General features: G+C 48.5%; 1 protein-coding gene across 1 annotated transcript in view; it reads left to right on the forward strand.

Moving 5' to 3' along the window:
- Nucleotides 1-15098, forward strand: part of AIFM3 (apoptosis inducing factor mitochondria associated 3) — a 280485-nt gene that overhangs the window by 249864 nt on the left and 15523 nt on the right. Inside the window, exon 19 of the mRNA XM_059713630.1 lies at nucleotides 6646-6750. Within this exon, the coding sequence (XP_059569613.1) occupies nucleotides 6646-6750 (105 nt within the window). The remainder of the gene's footprint in view (nucleotides 1-6645; nucleotides 6751-15098) is intronic.

A 15098-nucleotide genomic window follows, 5' to 3' on the forward strand; every position in this document is an offset into this window, starting at 1 on the left:
GCTTTCATGAGACTTTTACGTTCTTGGTGTGAGGAAGGCTCAGTTACTTCTATTCCTAACTTTCTTTTAAAAGCCATAGTATCATCATCTTCTTCTGAAATGCTGGGCTTCTGTTCTTCACAAAAACTGCTTCTCTTCTCTGGTACCAGGCTTACAGGATGACTGGTGTCTTTCTGGAGTCATTAGAAAGGCTTCCTCTAGTTGCAGAGGAATTTCAGATTAAAAGTTCTAGTTAGGCACCGTTTAGGCAGCTCATAGCTAATTCCTACCCCATGATGGCCCCCCAAAACCCCATCACCAAACCCCTAAGAACCCCACATCCATCGTTCAAGCCTCTCACCATTGTCTCTGCTCCCTCATAGATATCTTCTTTCTACTCAGGGTCAGCACAAGGCTCCTCTCTTCTGAATCCTCAGCATCTGCTCTGGGAGTCTGGGCGTCAGGCTTACCAGCCTGCTGCATTCGTGCATGTGTCTCCTGCCTAGGTTCAAGCATCTCGGGCAACTGTTGGCTTAGAGGGCTACTCTCCCTAATCTCTCCCTCCTCAACACCATCACTATGGTAGCATTTTCTCAGCAGTTGTCTGGCAAGCCTTGGTAGTAAAGCAAGAATGGAGGATCTTACTGCTGTAGAGCAAGAATGTGTTTCTATCTGCATTTGCGTGGTCTCAGAAAACACACGGTCTGGTTTGGAGGGTTTCCCAACAGGATTTAGAAAACAGGCAGTTGGGGGCTTCTAGTCTAGGTCCCACCCCTATACATGCTCTGATTGGTTTGACACCATTCTCTGGGAGGGCTAACATCGCTGAGACCCCTACCAATTGGCCAAGGGTGGTGGGACAAGTTGTTAAAGGGGTCACAGCCTCTTGCTACTTGATAGGTCATGCCTGTGTCTCATGGCCTGGGGGACAGAACTTTTACAAATCCAGAGGCATGAGTTCAAGCACTTGTGTCAGTATGTGGTATCACATTAGGAATCATCATAGAATCACAGAATAGTAGGACCAGAAGGGACCTGTAAGGTCATCAAGTCCAGTCCCCTGCCATGGGCAGGAGGTAATTGGGCTCAAATGAGTTCAACATAGTGCTTGTCCAGCCTCTTCTTAAACACTTCGGGGATGGCAACTGCACCACCTCTGCTGGGAGTGTGTTCCAGATTCTAGATACCCTTATGGAAAATAAGTTTTTCTGTATGTCCCGCCTACATTTTTCCTCAACTAGCTTGCGCCCATTGGTCCTCGTCCTCCCAAGGAGTGCCTTTCTGAAGAGTTGCTCCCTAGATCTTGGTGTTCACCACTGACTTACTTGTAGGCAGCTATCAAGTCACCTCTCAGTCTTCTTTTATTCAGACTGAACAAACCCGGTTCCCACAGTCTCTCCTCATAGGGCCTATCCTCCAGGCCCCTGATCATGTGGGTGGCCTTTCTCTGTACCCTTTTGAGCTTACCCACATCCTTCTTGAAGTGTGGTGGCCAGAACTGGAAACAGTACTCCAGCTGTGGTCCCACCACTGCCGAATAGAGGGGGAGGAGCACCTCTCTGGGCCTATTGGCAACACATCGGCTGATGCAGGCCAGAGTTCTGTTTGCCCTGCTGGCAACTTCATTGCAGTGTTGGCTCAGATTCAGCCTCTGGTTGATTGTCACCCCCAGGTCCCTTTCAGATGCAGTGTCAGTCAGGGGACCACCACTCATCGCATAGTTATGGTAAGCGTTCTTCCTACCCAGATGAAGAACCCAGCACTTGTCCCTGTTGAACCTCATCTGATTGCATTGAGCCCATAGGACCAGCCTGTCAAAGACATTCTGGATCCTTACCCTGTCCTCAGATGTGCCCACATTTCCCCACAGCTTAGTGTCATCTGCAAACTTAATCATTGTGCTTCACACTCCCTCATCCAAGTCATTGATAAAGATGTTAAAGAGCACGGGCCCAAGCACTGATCCCTGAAGGGACACCACTCTTGACGGGCCTTCAGGATGGCCTCTGAGCCAGTTGCCAACCCACTTCACTGTAGACAGATCTAGGCCTGTACCCTCCAACTTAATTGAGAGAATCTCATGGGAAACAGTATCAAAGGCCTTGCTGAAGTCTAGGTAGATGATGTCAAACACATGTCCCATATCCAGCTGGTTAGTTACCTGGTCATAGAAGGACACCAGGTTTGTTAGGCATGACTTCCCCTCAACAAAGGTGTGCTGGTTGTTCCTTAAAACCCCACCAGTTACAAGCTTTTGGTTGATGGCCTCCTTGACAATTTTTTTCAAAGATTTTTCCCAGAACCAAAGTCAAACTGCCTAGTCTATAGTTGGCAGGGTGATCCCTCTTCCCTTTCTTTAAGATGAGTACCACATTAGCCCTCTTCCAGTCATTCGGGACCACTTCTGAGTTCCATGACTCTTCGAACAGCCTTGCCAGAGGCACTGCTATGAGGTCAGCCAGTTTTTTCAAGACCCTCGGATGCAGGTTATCTGAACCTAAAGACTTGAAAACGTCCAGATGTTCTAAGAGTACTTTAACCTGTTTGAGACTGATTTTTATGTGGACTGCTGTCTTCTCTATATTCTGTGGACCTCTGGACAGGTGATGAGTTTCTGTCTGATTTCAAGAATACTGATGCAAAGTAAGTATTTAGGAGCTTTGCCTTTTTGCGGGGATCAACTGTGGGCTGCTGCTCTATATTCAGTAGGGGTCTGACAGTGGAGCTTGATTTTTTTTCTTGCTTCCTATGTACCTATAGAAGGACTTTTTGTTGTCTTTTAATTCAGTTGCCACCTTGATCTCTATGCATGCCTGGGTTTGCCTTGTCTCGTACCTGCAAACCCTGGCCATATGAGTGTACTCCTCTCTGGATGCTGCACTGTTTTTCCATTTCATGTACACTTCTTTTTTCTTTTTGAGAAGTTCTCTAATGTCCCTGTTGATCCAAGTGGGTCTCTTGGCCCCTTTTCCTCTTTTTGACCACATGGGAATGGCCTCTTTTTGAGCGATGAGAATTGCCTCCTTAAGGAAGCACCACCATTCCTGAACTCCCAAATTGTCCAGTTGTTGGTTGCAAAGGGCCTTTCTAACTAGACTCCTGAGTTTACCAAAGTCTGCCCTTCTGAAGTCTAGGACTTCTGTTCAGCTGGCAGAATTCCAAGTCTTATGGAAGATTGTAAATCTGATCAGATTGTGATCACTGTCACCCAGAGTACCTCCAATCTTCAGATTGCCTACCATGTTCTCCCCCTTTGGTCAGCACTAAATCCAGAGTGGCTTTACCCCTAGTCAGTCCCTCCACAGCCTGTGTCAAGAGCAGGTCATCTATAGCTGCCAAGAAGTTGGTTGACCTGCTGGAACTGGCTGGATGCTCTTCCCAACGGATGTTAGGTAGTTGAAGTCACCCATGACTATCAAGTCTTTAGTGCTGGCTGCCTCAGTCAGTTCCCTGGAGAATGCCTGGTCACTCTCCTCTTCTTGGTAGAGAGGCCTAGAGTAGACTCCTACCATTAGGTCCCCTTCTCCTGATCCCCCTTGTATCTTGGCCCAGAGTGTCTCAAGGGGCTTCCCCGTATAATCAAACATGACCTGCAGGGATGGGTATTGCTCTTTCACAAAGAGGACCACCCCTCCACCCTTCTTCCCAACTTGATCCTTCCTGTAGAGTCTATAGCCCTCAATATCCACTACCCAATCACATGTATCATCCCACCAGGTCTCTGTCAGCCCAATGAGGTCAAAATCCTCATCTGCCAAAAGGAGTGCCAGTTTGTCCTGTTTATTGCCCATGCTTTGGGCGTTCCCATAAAGACAGCTGAGTTCACCCCTAGTCTTCTCAGGTATTTTGTCCCTCTGCAGTTGTCTCAGGGTATTGGTACTCATCTGGATGTCCCCTACATGAATACCCTCCCCTGGGTCTTCTTGGCCAGTGGATTTATGCCCAGTAGTGGAATCTATCCCCAGTCCCTCGGGCTTGCCTAATTTAAAGCCCTCCTCAGCAAGTCGGTGATTCTTGTAGAGAAGAGCTTCTTCCCTCTGCCCATGAGGTGAATACCATCTTTTGCATGCAGACCAGTGCCGTTAAACTGGATACTAAGGTCAAGGAATCTAAAACCAACATGGTGGCACCATCTCCGAAGCCTTCACTTGACTTCTTCAATGCAATCCTCCCTCTGGTGACCACAGCCTCTAATTGGGAGGATTGAGGAGAAGACCACTTGTGCTCCTAGTTCCTTGAGCTTTGCCCCCATGGTAGTGTAGTCAATCATGATTCTCCTGAGGTTGTTTCTCACCGTGTTGTTGGTACCTATGTGGACAAGGAGCATAGGGTAGTGGTTTGTAGGGTGGACCAGCTTTGGGATCCTTTCCATTACAGCTTGGATCCTAGCTTCTGGAAGGCAGCAGACCTCTCGAGCAAATGGTGTCTGGACGACAGATGGCACCTTCTGTTCCTTGCAGCAGGGATTCTCCCACAACAATCACCCTTCATTGCTTCTTCAGTGGTAGCAGCTGTTCCTGTCTTGTCCTCAGTTTGGAGGATGCAAATGCCTTGTCCGTTGATGGTGTGAGAGCTGTGTAATTGTTGTGTAGGGCTATTGGTGGAACGCCTGACGCACATTGTGGCTTTAGGCTGATGTGACCAATCGGCGCTCTGTATCATTAGCGGCATCTTGCTGAATCTCACTCTTGTTCCTGGTCTCTGTGGCATCCTTCACTAGATGCAGGGCCTGGCAGTAAGCATCAACATCCTCTTTGTGTTCCCTTATGGCTTGCAGTCTGCTCACCTCCTCCTGGAGCTCCCTGACCTGGCCCTCCAGAGTCTCCACCAGTGGGCACATCTCACAAGTGGGAGTACCTGTACCCCAGCATTCAACTGATGTGCCAGGCAGCCTCCGTAGCCTGGAGTCAAGGGCTCTGTCTGCATGGAGGCTGAGACTATGGACCCCATCCAGGTAGAGATCCCCAAGGTACCAGGAGAAGGAGCTCATTTGAGCCCAACTACCTCCTGCCCATGGCAGGGGACTGGACTTGATGACCTTATAGATCCCTTCCAGTCCTACTATTCAATGATTTTATGCTGATTCCTAATGTGCTTAGATACCACATACTGACACAAGTGCTTGAACTCATGCCTCTGGATTTGTAAAAGGGTGGATTAAACACTCTTTCACCATAACCCAGTGCATAAGCAGATGTAGGATTTTTAAAAGGGTGTGTATGACACATGTGATGAGAGTCACAGGGTGGCTGCAAATCCCCCAGCTCCCAGCACCTTCTTCCCACTAGGATGGGCAGACACCATGGCAACAGCAGCTAGCCATTTTTTTGAGACCCTAAAGTAAGTGACACTTTTTTTGCCTCCGTCTTACCCTCCTCCTCAGTGCTCAGGAAGCCTCAGAGTGCAGCGCATGCCCATCACGATATTGCTGGGTGGGCCCTTTTCACATGGCTCCTAGGTGTTTGTTTGAGTAGGAGACCAGGTGGGTATGATTACCTGGACATGGCCTTCTCCAGCAGGTGATACTGTTGCTGCAACCTGGCAGACAGGCTCGAGTAGCTGCCTGCAGGGAGTCCCCTGGCTCCCCGGCTTCTTGAACTGCTGCGGAGTTCTAATCCCTTGACCCCTTTACCTGAGTTCGAGCGCCAGAGGTCTATCCCGCAGTGAGGGGGGCTCCCGCTGCCCAGGGGCACACCAGGCATGGGGTATGTTGTGTGACTCCCCCGGGGACAACTCGGGGCTTGAGAGCCTGCTGATAGCCCCTCCATGCACCCTCCTGCACAAACTCATACACTAACTCGCACGCCAAGGCCCAGAGCATGCCTGTTTGCACAGCTCCAGTCGTGCAGCTCTCTCAGTGGCTGGGCTAAGTAGGAGCTGGCAGGGGAAGGGGTGACCCTCCTCAACTCCTCTCAACTGCCTTCTGCTCCTAAGTAGTGCCCTCCTGCCACAGGCCCCACTTACCTCCCAGCTCCGTGCTGGGGATGAGATTGGGGTCTGCTGGGGTCTTCGGCTCTCGGGGCCACGATGGGCTTGCACCCCTATGCCTCCACCACAGACCTGTCCCAAACTAAAGTTTTTTTTCTTCAGTTGGGACTTTTAAAAGTTCAACTCTCATGGCTCAGGTGAGATCTCCTGTTTCTGGAACATCCACCACGTGACATAATTTCTGTCCTCCTTGCCCACACGTTTCTACCTCAAACAGTCTGCTTATGTTCGTCAGTAGATTCTAGTGCATCCAGAACTCTGGGATGATTTTTGCTCTGGCACCCACTCCCAAAGCAGGGGAGCTATTGCTTTGACCAGTGAGTAAGTTACTGTTGTGATACCCCAGCACAGAACCAGCCCCAAACTGTGATTCAGTCACATCTTCCTTCCCTCTTGGCACCAATGGCAGTGCTATGGAGTGTGTTGGGGGATATAGCATGAGATCCTGGCCACTCCTCATCCCTGCCTGCCTGTTCCTCACTGACCTGCTGCTTTCCTTCATCATGTACACTGCTCACAGTCAGGATGGCAAACACAAAGAACTACTGAGGGCTCCCTAGATGGGGAAATGATAGTTATGTTATAAATATTCCAACAAGTATTTTACCATTTATGAGAGAAAAACTGACCATCATCACCACTGAAGACACCATTAAAATTTTCTGCTCTTTTCTGTAGGAACGATGAGGTGGTTGCAGTGGCCAGTATGAACTATGACCCAATCGTCTCTAAAGTGGCTGAGGTCATGGCCTCTGGAAAAACAATCAGAAAGCGTGACGTGGAGTAAGTGAAACTGCTTAAGGGAATGAAAGTATTACTGAGGGAGTGTGCAGTTAGGGGAAGAAAATTGAACACTGGTTTTCTCAGCCAGCAGGTGCCAGAGTAGGAATGTGACCTGTGCTAGAAATAACATGCCATCCCACTCCCACCTAAGGCACAGGCTGGGGGTCAGACAAATGGTGACTGCCCATTTGCATTTCCTGTTTCTGTCAGTAAACTATGTTTACTAAACGAGTAGCAGATCTAAGATTTTGAAAAAGAGGGATGCAGAGAGCGAAGAGCCATGGTAGGAGAGAGCAAAGACCTTACTGCATGCATTACATAGTCATAGCACCTCCACAGATCTGCCTCTGAACTAAACAATTCTGACCCTCACCCCACTTTATATTATGACTCACTATTTACCCTTTCCTCCTCACTCCCCAGTCCGGCCTCTTCAGTGTTCACCCCCAACTCATTTCTTCCCCACACCCTTTCCATTCTAGCCCACTCACTTCCACAGTGACTAACCTCTGCATTATTCACTGCTCCTATTCATTATTTCCCTCCCCCCATTCTGCTTCCTGTCCCACCACACCCCATCCATTACCCCCTATTATCCCCACTCAAAACCCCTCGCTTCCTTGCATTCCCTGCCTCATTTGCAAATTATCACCCTTTACATTTGCAGATTGATAATTTCAGAGAGAAGTTGGCCAAAAGTGAGGGCCAAGGGTGACATTTTATTTCTCTGGCTGCCCTTAAAGTGCAGATGCCATCCATATAAATGGTGTTTTTGGTATTTATGCACAGGTTCCAATTCTATTACCACTTCATGGTGGATATGCCAGCATTTGTGCATAGATTGAGTGCCTGCACACATACACAGGTATGCATATGTGCTCATTGTAGGCACGAATATACAACTGAACAAAACTGGGTAGTTCCTAGCACAATGTTTAACCACCAGGTCACAAGTTAAGTATTATCCAGTCCCCTTTCAGTACTCTTTTTCAAACGAGGTCCTGAGCAACCAAGAAAGGGAAATACGTTGGGCGAGGAAAAAGAAAAAAAGTCTTAGGATGAGATGGATGCTACAGTGGCTGGAAGAGAGCCCTAGTTCTAGCATGGATCCTTGCTCCCAGTGGAGTGGAAACAATGCTCTCTATGTAATAGTTGTTAAATGCAAGTGACTTTGGCTTAGCATCAGAAGAAGTTTGGGAGAAATTCCTGAATAATACCTAAATTGTCATATGGTAGTTAAGACATTATGCTGGGAAGTCAAAGAGATACAGAAACACCCTTGGGGTGGCAGGTACATAGGACATGGGTCTTCTGCAACCTAGTCAAGTGCCCTAACCACTCAGCTATTGGGATTAGAACATGGGATAGTTTCCTTACCTCATTTTTTTCCAGGGCTTACAACTCAGGTATGCACATATGTGCCTCGCCAGTGCACAGTCTACTGTGACTGCTCAGTCTATGGATTCATACTTATGCACCCATCCTGCAGGGTGTTGACCCCCAGAGGCATTCTGAGAACCAAGGAAGATTTGAGGAGTCCATCCCACCAAAATTAAATTCTCAAAAAAATTAATTGAAATAAAGGTTAATGGCAAATTAAATTATGAAATTCAAATTAAATGTAAGTGACCAAATAGTATATACAAGGCATATCATGCAAATGATTAAAATGATAAAAATCACATAAATCATTTGCATAAAGAAATAATAATATTATTGAAATTTGAAATAAATTAATCTTAAATTCTCTAAGTCTTAAAAGACCTTGAAAAAGTGATCAGCCTGTTAGGGGAAAGGACTTCCTACCTGGGTTTAAAAACTCAGTTTTAAAGAAGCAGTTATCTTGGTTCATCTTCAGATGAGCTACTCAGCCAGAATAGTAGTTCAAGTCTGGAGGATAAGGATTCCAAGGTGAACCTAGATTTTAAAACTCAATTACTTGACTCAAGCCCTAAATAGGGCTAGAACATATTACTATTATCACTATTATTATTACTTTTATTATTTAGATTTATATCAGATTTATATAAGAATGCACCAAACGGTTTATATCCTAATTAATATTTTTGTTCTTTATATAAACTATATTATATCTGAATCAGTTGTCACAAATTACGCCCTTTCAGGGTAAGCTATGCCTTAGGACTATCCAAAAAACTTTGTCCAGTATCTCTCCTGGAGGACTTCCTGAAGCCAGCCCTGGTATGGCTTCTAGAGGGACAAGCCTCTGGCTTCAAGACCCTGGTTCTTTGTCCCAGGCTTCCCTGGCTATCTGTAGCACGCCTGCCTCAGAGAGCTCCTTCTTCTGCTCAGCTCCTGGTTTCACTCTTGAGAGAGGGAGTGAATCAGGACGCCAACATCCCAAACAGCACAGTAGAAAATGCTGCTCTAAACAGTCTTTATTGTGTCACCACAGTGCCAACTGTCTTCCCTTGGACTCCTGCTTTCTCTCCCCCCAGCTCCCTCAGGTACAGTCAACAACATTAGCAACAAAGTGTAATAAAACTATAGTATTATACTGGGGACTAAACACCCACCCAATACAATTAAATATAATGTTATTGGGAACCATCTGAGAGCAGTCTCCAGAGCCTGGAGCTAGGTCAGGGCTCTTGTCTTCCCCCAGAGTGAAAAGGGCATCTAAAGGTGTGTACAAGTATTACACTTCCACCAATAGAATAACAGTTCCACTAGTAGAAACCCCAGGTATACAAATGTTCACACAGTTTCTGCAGGACTGAAAATGGTGCACAAGGTTGAAAAATCTAGCACATCCCATGAGACAGAAATCTTCTCCAGTAAATTTCCTACAGGTTGAATGAATGTTTGTACATTTATCCTATTGATAGGATCCACCATGTCACCCTTTAGCATCCCAGTGTGTATGCTGGCAGGTAGCTGACCCATGAAAATTCAGAGCTTTGGGTGGACATGGCCAACCAGTTTTGAGCTGGCACACAGATGACCCTGGAAAGTTCAAGGCTTGAGGGGGCATGGGCAGCTGGCTTCAGGCCAGCAGGTTGATAACCCTTGAAAGTTTGGGGATTTGATGGCTGTGACCAATAGACCTCAGGTCACTGGATCAGGGGACACATCTGACCAGACCTGGAAACAACTGAGGAGAGAAAGAACTATGCATCCAGACTCACACCCATATGCCCAAACACCCCCCTCCCCCCAGCAAGTGACATCCAAACCTACCCATAGATACCCAGACCCCAAAGGTGCACCCACGCACCATATCAGAGATCTGCTGTTCCTCCTCCACTACCTACAGCTGGAACGCTAACTGGATCATGGCTGAGGTAAAGGAACTCTTCTCCCTCTATGGTAACAAGGAGACCCAGGAACAGCTCTACACTATACACAACAAAGAGGTGTACCAGCAGATTGTCTCAGAGATGAGAGCACAGGGCTAGCACGGGACTGGGAGCAGAGGAAAAACCAGGTGGACTCACACCTGTTACAAGAGGACGGTTGACACCAACTGGAACTCTGGGGGAAAGAGGCACATTATGCCCTTCTTTGAAGAGCTGTCATGCACCTTTGCACAGGACAGGAGGACAGGGAAACCAACAGTGCAGGTACAGGTGGAGCTGTATTTCAGCTCCCTCAGCCTGTTCCTGAGTGGCAGGACGCCAGGCACTAAGAAACAGGATGCACGGCACAACTGTGAAGGCACAGCGGTTGACGTGCGGAATGTGGACCATAATGCCATGCCATCAACATCTCAAACAGCCCTGCACTTGTTCCCCCACGGACCTTGATCCCTGCAAATCTCGAGGATGCCACGTGCCCAGAGACACCATTCTCTGTCTCAGGACCAAGGTTTCTCTGTGCCCTGTCTATGGATGGCTCCTCACAGCACCTGCTACTGACCCAGAGACCAGCCACCAGTCTTCCTGCTCCTAGTGCAAGGAGCCAAAGACAATCCACCGCTTCCCTAGGTCATGGTGAGAAAGGTGACACACTCGAGGCACACCCAGCTGCACGCAGAGGTAAGAGTCCAGTCTGCACTGCATGGATGTGATGGAGACCCAGCTGAAAAGGAAACCCTTGACCCCTGCCCCCAAACTTACAGACTGAGGATGCATGGGATCCAGACCCAGGGTCAGGAAACTTGCATAGTAGGCACATTGTCTAACACTGTCACCTGATGGCATCTGGTCAGCCTTCCCCCCCACCTCTACATAGTGGCAAGTGGCCACTCATGGATGTCCATTTAGTCATTGCCCCTCCCCCACCATTGGGGCTCCAACCTCCAAAGGGAATCTTTGGGAATCCAAAGGCAGGGAGAGCTGTGGGGGTGGAGTGTCATTATTACATCTCCACCCAGGATGGACAATGTACATAGCCCAGGGTGCTAATGCCTGCGCATTCAACCGAGAGCTGTAAGGTCACGACCCTCCCCCTTTCACACTTAACACTTCATTAGTCACTGAGGGAGAAAATAATTCCTGCTTAGTCACATTACCCTGAGTATCCCTCAAGACCATCCTCTGTTCCTGGGAGAAACAGACCAATCCTTCCCCAAGACAGCAGCTGGAATGACACCCCCCCCCGACCTTGCTTCCCTCTCCAATGAAGTGTGATCCCTCCTCTCCCCCAAACTACATCAATGAACTATGTAATTCATTCTACCCCTCCTTTCCCCCAGGTCCATGTTTCTGATTGATGGGTGGTCCCTGGGTGGGACCAGCTAGGTGAGCTGATAAATATGCATCCCCCCCACCCTCAGGCTGATAATAATCAGCAAAAGCTCCTTGGTTTGCAAAGGCTACATAGCAGAGACTGGTGTTTGGGGTTCCCTGTGGTGTGCCCAGCCATGAGGATGGGATGCAGATAGGAAGGTCAGTTCAGGGGTATGTGAAAAGACACAGTTACAGGAAGTGCTGGCATCTTAATACATCAGAGAAAAGAAAGTATTTCCCTTCGACTCATCCTCAAGAAAGTATCCTCAGGGATGAGCTCATCATAGCTTAGCCACAGGTGTCATTCCAGCCTGATTTTCATGTTGAGGGGGATCTCCAGTTTTTCAGCAAAGGCATGAAAGCATGCAAGTTCCTTTCAGGACTCAAATAACTCTTGGGAAACTATTTCCTGCAGAAGAAGTAGAGTGTAGAGGAAGGGGGCACCCCTTGCACCATGAGTGACTGGTGCATCCTGAATCTGGAGGGGCACCCACAGAAGTCACCGACCCTGTTGGGGGGGCACCAGCCCTACTGACAGCATCAGTGTTAGCCCTTGGGGAGGCACCAGCCCTGTCAGGGGGAGCCCCCTACCAGTCACCTATGGCTTGCACAGTAGTAAAGCTCCTGCATCTGGCACTGAAAGATTTTCACCGAGGAGATGATGGAAAGCAGGTACCATTCCTGCAATGACAGAGGAAGGGGTTGGGAGCTTCTTCTGTGTCTCATAAGCAGGTAGTCCCTGTGCACACCTGGGAACCTTGACCCCAGATGAACCATGTGTCCAGGGAACATAACAGTGAGAGAAGAAAGCTCCTGCCTGAGTTCCTCGGGAGGATCCCACCCTCTCCCTGCTAGGCAGCCATCTCTGCAAGGTCTGCCACCTAGTCAGAGTGCAACCCCCTTGGCAAATTGATTTTAGAAGTTCTGTGCGGGGAAGCGCAGAATGGTTCCCAATAGGGCTATAGGAAGCTTCAGTCCCTGATTCGATTTGGCAGAGATTTGGCCCAGCTCAGTGGCCGAATCTCCGAATCTGAATTGAATCAGAGGACCCTTTAATCTCTCTGAATCGAATCAGAAGCCTCCGAATCGATTCAGAGAGATTCTGAAAGATTCGGTGATCCGGACATAGCCACAGCTTTAAATGTTTTCTACATACCTCTAGGTAGCAGGCGGCTTGTGAATGCTGCAATGCCGGGGTGTGTGGAGCGTCCCACAGAAGCATGGGGGGCTCCCCAGCACGCACGGCAGCAGACCCGGGAGTGGACCAAAAGTACTTCTGGTCCACTTCTTGGCTCGCCGCTGAGCACATGGAGGGCCCCTCATGCTCCTGTAGGATGCTCCATCCACCCCAGCATTGCAGCAATCACAAGCCACGCCTGGTACCTCAAGGTATGTAGAAAAAACATTTAAAGTTGTGTCTATGTCTGAATTGCTGATTCTCTGAATCAGCATCGAATCTTCAAATTTGGATTTGGCTAAATTGAATCAGGGACAGTGATCCAAATCAACAAATCAAATCATTGTCCCTGATTCAGACTGAATCCAAATCTGAATCAAATAGGGCCCACTTCACACACCCAAGTTTGCAGCCCCTTGGGGAGATAGAGGGAATGGGGAGCTTACCATTTCCAGTTCCTGTCTGTGAGAGTGCTAGGCCAAGACATTAGAGACGTGGAAGGGGAATCTGATGAGGATGATGGATGCTTTCATGAAGGCAGCTGGAGTGCAAGGCAGGGCAATGGAGATGTCCAGTGTCTGGAGGAAGCTACACATTCCTCAGCAGATCTGGCCCAGTCCCAGAGGCAGGAGAGGCACTTTAGGCATGGTGAAAGTTCCCCTGAGTGGGGTTCCTGGAAAGGGACAGGATGATCCAGGGCCCATGGGTAATAATCTCATGGTCCCTTGGCAGGCCTTGTGGCCCTGGTGGTGGAGAAGGCTCTACCTGCAACACACTGCCCACACTCTAGCAGCCCCCTCAAGGGGACAGTGGGTCCTGGATAAATCACTTGTCCTCCATGTAAAGTGACATGTCCCTGGTCTTCACTCATGAGTCAGGGAACATTAGGGCACTGGGGTCTCCCCACAAGGTTTCCTCCCAGTTCCCATAGAGGCTTCTCCTCCACTGGCACACACTGTTTCCTACCAACTCATCCCAGTTGTCTTACTCCTCCCCCCTGTCCCCTCACCATCATTTTGTAGTTTGGCAGAAGGGAAAGAGGAACAGTTTTTTAAAATGTTTTTATTAAAGAAAGTTAAATTTTACCACTGAAAAAAAGAAACTGAAGCACATCTTATGATACCAAGCAGGAGGGAGTAGTAGATACACTGGAGGGTAGGGGTAGGATTCAGAGGGACCTAGACAAATTGGAGGATTGGGCCAAAAGGAATCCCATGAGTTTCAAAAAGGAGAAGTGCAAAGTCCTGCACTTAGGACAGAACAATCCCATGCACCAGTACATGCTGGGGACTGACTGGCTAAGCAGCAGCTCTGCGAAAAGGACCTGGGGATTACAGTGGACAATAAGCTGAATATGAGCCAGCAGTGTGCCCTTGCTGTCAAAAAGGCTAACAGCATACTGGGCTACATTGGTAGGCGTAGTCCCATCTATTCAGCACTGGTGAGGCCACATTTGGAGTACCGTGTTCAGTTTTGGGCCTCCCACTACAGAACAGATGTGAACAAATTGGAGAGAATCCAGCAGAGAGCAACAAAAATGGTGAGGGGGCTAGTGACATGACTTATGAGGAAAGACTGAGGGAACTGGGCTTATTTAGTCTAAAAAAGAGAAGACTAAGGCGGGATTTAATAGCAGCCTTGAACTACCTGAAGGGGGGGTCCAAAAGAGGATGGAGCTACACTGTTCTCAGTGTGGAACAAGGAGCAATGGTCTCAATTTGCAGCAAGGGAAGTTTAGGTTAGATATTAGGAAGAATTTTCTCACTGGGAGGATAGTAAAACACAGGAACAGGTTATCCAGAGAGGTGGTGGAAGCTCAATCCTTGGAGGCTTTCAAAACACAGCTAGACAAAGCTTTGGATGGGATGATCTAGCTGGGGCTGGTCCTGCTTTGAGCATGGGGTCGGACTAGATGACCTCCTGAGGTCCCTTCCCACCTTAAATATCTATGATTCTATGGTTCTTTCCCACACTATATTCTCCTCCATTTGGGGCTTCCTCTACCCAAAGCTGAATTTCAGCCTCTACCATCCTGGGTCCCTCATGATGCCCCAAGGAAAAGAGCAGTTCCACAAATCCTGCTAATGGGGAAACTGAGGCAGGAACCACACAATACACAGTCCCCTGGCCTAGGCTGGCATTCAGCTGGCCAGGGCTTCCAGTCCCCTCAGTACCTTCCTTCCTGCTTCTATGTACCTGGGTGTCACCCCATAACAGGAGGTAACCTGCCAGGACTTTCCTGACCCTGAATCCCCACAGATAGGTGGGCTCTGGGTGCTGATGTCCTGACAGGCATGTGCTATGGCTTTTCCCTGTGCACTGTGCTTCCTCCGTGCACTGCATTTCTTCCACACAGTGTTTCCTTCTCTCAGTCCTCATGGAGAATTACCTCCCTGGCCTTGCAGATGCTGTGGAGGATGCAGGTGGTGGTTAAGTGTGGCATATTCTTCTTGGCTACTTCAAGGTGTACACTCAGAAAC

This window comes from Alligator mississippiensis, chromosome 10, assembly GCF_030867095.1.
Source record: "Alligator mississippiensis isolate rAllMis1 chromosome 10, rAllMis1, whole genome shotgun sequence".
Taxonomy (NCBI): domain Eukaryota; kingdom Metazoa; phylum Chordata; order Crocodylia; family Alligatoridae; genus Alligator; species Alligator mississippiensis.